The sequence below is a fragment of the Crocuta crocuta genome, unplaced genomic scaffold (genome assembly GCF_008692635.1).
Source record: "Crocuta crocuta isolate KB4526 unplaced genomic scaffold, BGI_CrCroc_1.0 scaffold334, whole genome shotgun sequence".
Taxonomy (NCBI): domain Eukaryota; kingdom Metazoa; phylum Chordata; class Mammalia; order Carnivora; family Hyaenidae; genus Crocuta; species Crocuta crocuta.
This window is the reverse complement of record NW_027533260.1, coordinates 3,826,043-3,831,702: the sequence shown is the minus strand read 5'-3', so window position 1 is coordinate 3,831,702 and position 5,660 is coordinate 3,826,043. Positions and strand designations below refer to the sequence as shown.

General features: G+C 61.8%; 1 protein-coding gene across 1 annotated transcript; it reads right to left on the bottom strand.

Annotated features, from left to right (window-relative positions):
- Nucleotides 1-307: 307 nt before the first annotated feature.
- BBC3 (BCL2 binding component 3) lies at nt 308-5,343 on the bottom strand. Its single transcript, XM_077747187.1, has 5 exons — nt 5,101-5,343; nt 3,411-3,556; nt 3,187-3,368; nt 2,296-2,486; nt 308-512 (listed from the first exon to the last, which is right to left on the bottom strand). Exons 1-5 carry the CDS (start codon nt 5,122-5,124, stop codon nt 396-398), a joined length of 660 nt encoding a protein of 219 aa, XP_077603313.1. The 5' UTR covers nt 5,125-5,343; the 3' UTR covers nt 308-395.
- Between the last annotated feature and the right edge of the window lie 317 nt (nt 5,344-5,660).

Here is a 5,660-nt window from a genome sequence, read left to right as displayed (position 1 = left end):
AGGAGCACCGGGAGGGAGACGCCCCCCAGTGTCCCCCCTGCAGCTGGAACGGGCAGCCAGCACCAGCAGCCTTTCCTGAGATGGTGGTGGGCGGCAGAGGCGGGCGGCTCCGTCCCCACCCTCTCCGTCACCGCCGCCTTCAGACGCTCAGTCCGTCAGCCCTCTCTCCCCTGGCTTCTCCGCCAGGGACCCAGGAGTCCACATCTCCGTCAGTGCACCCAGGCGGGGCCGGGCCGGGGCTGGAGTGGCGCCCTGGCCTGCCCCTGGGACAGGCAGGGCTGGGAGTCCGGTATGCTACATGGTGCAGAAGAAGTCCCCCGCGCTGGCCAGGCCGTCAGGAGGTGGGGGGGTCCTGCCCCCCGAGGCCCCGACGTCCCCCGGGCGGGTGCAGGCACCTAATTGGGCTCCATCTCCGGGGCTCCGCGGGCCCTGGGTAAGGGCAGGAGTCCCATGATGAGATTGTACAGGACCCTCCAGGGTGAGGGGCGGTGTCGTTGCTGCTCTTCTTGTCTCTAAGGGGAGAGAGAGAAGGGGAGGTTGGAGTGGGCTAGTGGAGGGGCGTTGGGTGGTTAGGCCCAAGGGCAGCGAGGGGGGGAGGCACAGCCCTAAGAGCGATCTACCTTCCGAACCCGCTCTCGGAGGTGGGTACTGTTATCGTTAATTGGGCCCAAGTCCCAGTTCCTCCACCACCTGGGCTCACGTCGTCACATCAAGGGACCGTGGCATCCTCATCAGACCAGCATGGAGAGGATGCAGATGGAATGCCCTCAGCACAGTGCCCGCACGGAGCAAGGCTTCCCCTCGTCTCCAGTTTCCAGAAAGTCACCAAAGTCAGCCAGGGCTGGGAGTGGGAGAGAAGGGAGCTGGGAGCCCGCGGTCTCAGCAATTCTAGAACAATCTGTAAAAGGACAAGAACTGGGAACCACCACAGTTCACACTCTGAGCGGAGGCTGCGTGGAAGTATATCCAGGCCAAGTTAACACCTGCCCTCCTCCGGCAACAGGACGAAGGCTTGGGGAAGCCTCCAGAACCCTCTCAGTTCCAGACTGCTAGCAAAGCAGGAACGAAAGACACTGGATAGAATAAAAGAGTCCCCATGGGTAAAAGAAAAAAAATTATTTATTTACTTCTGAGAGAGAGAGAGAGAGACAGCGTGAGCAGGGAAGGGTCAGAGAGAGACGGAGATACAGAATCTGAAATAGGCTCCAGGCTCTGAGCTGTCAGCACAGAGCTCGACGCGGGGCTCGAACCCACGAACCGTGAGATCATGACCTGAGCCAAAGTCAGACGCTTAACCGGCTGAGTCACCCAGGCGCCACCCCCCGCGGGTAAAAATTAAAGGTGAGCTGTAGCACTCTCCCGCCCCTATCCTGAGTGCACGGCTGGGCCCTGGGCCCTGTGCTGAAAAGCAGGACCCACCCTAGTCTCATCCCCAGGAAAAGAGGAGAAGCCCATCTTACAGATGAGGACAAGGTCAGATAAGCCATCCTAACCATCCCAGTGGTGCCAGGGTGTGGGATGCCTTGTACCAGCCCCTGCCCCGTCATTACTCTCTCCCGCAGCCAGGAGGTAGCAAGGGGGGCACATCAGAATGACATTAGTCAATAAGCCTGCCAAAGGCACACTGCTGCAGGGTGCCACCTGGCACAGACCTCTCAGTGAGCAAGCTAGCAATCGTCCAGTAGGGCCGAGGAGGGCGCGGCACCCGGTCTCCACTCTGGAGCTACACACAGGTGCACTGCAGACAGGCAACATATGGAAGAGACCAAAAAAGCCGCCGCCGCCGCCGCCACCACCAAAAAGCCAATACAATTTGAAACATTTTTAAAAATCGCAAATATCCACCAATGAGAAACGAACAAGGCTGCTATCCGATCCGGTAGAATGCTACATAGCCGTGAAAATGTTTGAATAAAAGCTGCTTTGCCCACAGGGGCGGATCTCCAAGCACAATGCCGGGAGGGGAAAGTTCGGAGAGGAACACACCGTAGCGTGTATACTAAGCCAAAGGCATCCCACCCAACCTAAGCACTGTTTTGCGGCCCGATAAATATGTAGTGAAAGAATGAGCGCCCGCGGGGTCACGGGACAAGCCAACTTGAGAGGTTTCCTTCGGAAAGGGCGAGAAGAGGGTCAGGGAAAGGAACAAGGGGCTTCACAACATCCGGGTTTTGTTTTTCTTTCAACAAGCAAGCAGTGCGGGTGTAACGTTCAGATTGGACAGAGCCGGGTGGTGGGCGCGCTGATTTTTGTTATTNGTCCCTCCTGCCCTCTACCCCTCCCCCCAGCACTCACCCGCCGCTCGTACAGCGCGTTGAGGTCGTCCGCCATCCGCCGCAGCTGGGCCCCGATCTCCCGGGCCCACTGCTCCTCCTCCCCCCGGACTCCCGGGGCTGCCTGGGTGGGGCCGCCCGCCAGGGCCCCCGGGGCGCTGGGCACCGGCGATTCCAGGTGCTGCTCCGCCGGCGAGAGTGAGGGCTGAGGACCTGGGGAAAGCCGGGGGCGGGGGGGAGGGGGCATGATCAGCACCCACCACCCCTGTAGGCCCTGAGGTGTTCCCGAGGGACCCGTTAGCCAGGGCCCGCGTCTCCCGTTTCCAGCCTCCCGATTTCCTTTCTACTCCCCGCCTCATTTCTAGCGACTCTGTTTTCCCCTTGTAAAGTCAGGCTTCGCAGCTTCTACTCCCCGGGCCACCAGAAAGCAAGAAGCCTCGGTCGGGAGGAGGGCTCTCTGGGGGCGACCTGTCTGGCCGGCGAGCACCCCCGCTACCCACGGTAGTCTGGAAGTCCTGCCTCTAATCCGATCTAACTCTTCCAAAACAGGACCAAATTTTGCCTGCTCCATTTAACAGATGGGGAAACTAAGGCCCACCGTAAGAAGTGGCCCAAGGTCATATAGGGATAAGGCGACTTGACTACACCCAGTCACAAGCCTCAGGTCTCCTGCCCTCTTGTGTCCAACCACAGTGAAGCCACACCCCCGGATGTGGCAGGGGCATGGAGACCAGAAGGCCAGACTGGCTGCCTCCGAGCCCGGGTCTGGGGGGCGGGGTGGCTGAGATTCGGGAGATGCCTTCCTGCCCCACCCCCTTCTGAGCAGCCCCGAAGTCTCTCCCTCCGTCGTGCCACACCAGGTCCTGGTGTGAGGGATCGCTAAGGCCTAAGATCGGGGCCTCAGTTTCCACACCTGCGACTGTGGGCTTGAAACCGGGTTCCCTCTTGCCCCCGCTGCCGGGGAACTCAGCCGGGGAAGTTTTCTCTCCCCGGACCTCCCTGAGCTTCAGGGGAGTCTTCCCCGCCACCGAGTGTGCTCCCTTTGGATGGGGCTCGCAGGGCACCAGAGGGTTAACAGCCCACCCAGCAGGGGACCTTTAACCCTTCCTTCCCCAAGACTCACTTTCCCACTCTCGCCNNACAGAGGCACAGAGGCCGCAGGACACGGCCGAGGGCACCAGGCGGCTCAGGGGAAAGGGGCGCGGGCCGTCGCGGGCCAGGCCCTCTACGGGCTCCGGGGAGCTGCCCTCCTGGCGTGCTCGGGCCATGGCGCTCCCTGGGGCCTGCAGGACAGGGGGAGAGGGGCGCGGTCAGCAGGCAAGTGCAGAGGACACCAGGGCCCCCACAATACACACATCCTACCTGGGGGACAGGGACGTCCCCACTCCTGCACGCGGCCATCAGCACACGGGGGCTGGGGGCGCCAGGGAAGCCCAGGGATACAGGGCCCGGATGGGGGACTGTAGGTGTGCGCGATGGCCCCACAAGACACACACCCACCCAGGGGCTGACGCCGGGCGCCTGGCTGGTGGGGACAGCCTCGGGCGCACGTGGTGATGGGCACACACGAGGGGCAAAGGAGGCACAGTTGGGCCCTCACAGCAAGTCCAAGGGCTCACAGGGGACCCACATGGAGGAGTCTCTGGGGGGTGTGTGTGTGTATGAGAGCTGGCGGCCTCACAGCACAAACTCACCCAGCCTGGGGCTCACCCGGGCCACCGGGCTCGTGCGGCTAACTTCCGCAACACGGTGACAGGCACACAACCAAGCACACACAGGGACGCGGGGACTCATGCAGAACCCAAATGGAAAAGGAGGCCCCTGGGGCTGTGCGAAGGGCCCACGGCGCACACACAGGACTCACTCCGGATCGGCCAACCTGACCTCCTCCCCCCTCAGCTCCCGTTTGCACAGAAACAGCGAGATGGCTCCAGTCTTGGCCACGGCCACCCAGCGCAGGACGCGCACACGCCAACCACAACGTGGACACACACAGGCACGCAGACCACCAGGAGTAGACACACAATGCACACTGGCTGGTGGGACCCGTCCCCTCCATCCCTGTGCCCACACACACACAAACCATCAGAGCCTCACACCCTGCCCGACTGTTGTTATGCTCGTGGACACACACATACACAATGCAGCCATCGCAAACACAGAAACACACTAGACAGGCACTGTCAGACTTCGCAAACACACATGCCCCTCCCCACACACATAATGCACCCGGGAGGTAAGCCCTACACACCCATCAACGTGAAACAGACATCCACGGCCACAAGCAGCCCAACACAACCGAAACACGCCCCCTTGTCACCAACTCTCAGCCCCCAGGACACATGTCCCCAGACCCAGAAGCGTCACCACACACGCCGGCCACGGCACACGGGTGCAGGAGAGCAGCCATCAACTCAGCCTCCTCCGCCAACTGTCAGCCCCGGACACACGCGCGCACGCACACACCACCGCTAACTCTAATCCCACCCAGCCCGGACGGCGCACCTAAAGCACCCACAGAAAACACTGGTCTCACGTGACCGACATAAACACTACACAGACGCAGCCCACATGACACACATGAGCCAGCCGATCAGAGAGAGAAGCCCCTCAGACCCAACACACACACACGGGCTCAGACACAGCCCCATCCAAGAGGCTGCCAGCAACTCGCACTGACTGCACTGCTCAGACCCCACAGAGCTGAGATCCTCAATTCCCAGACACGGATGCCAGACACACAAGCCAAACACAGACCGGAGACAGCCCCTCGCCACACACACACACACACACACACACACACCCTGCATAGAACTCACGCACGCACCTGGACGGAACACAGTCGCGGCATTCAGCTCCCGCCCCATCACAAGCGCCGAGCTGAAATAGAAGCCCCGGGAGATCAACACAGTCACCGACGGGCCACACGGTCAAGGCACACGAGCGCGCGCAAGCACAGCACATGGAGCAAGACACACGCAGGTCGACCCACAAGCATAGCTCACTCCAGCAGCACGCAGACACTCCATCCACACAGCGTAGCCCACGCAGGCGACGCGGACCCACGGGATCACCCGCACACAGCGCGCGCGCACACAACTCTCACGGAGAACACACACACACACACAGGTACACCACACATAAACAACACCCACCCCTCGGGCATGGCGCACACAGGCAGAACCTCGCAGAAATACACACGGGGACTCAAGGCCACACCGCGACGGGCCGCAGCCCCCACACTGCCCTGGACGGACACCACCACTCCCTGCAGACCCCAGCACAAACTCGGAGACAGACACACGCACACACCCAGGCGAGACACCTGCAGATCCACAACCCCGCACACGCGCGCTCCCACGGCGGGCCCAGCCCCCCCCTCCGCTG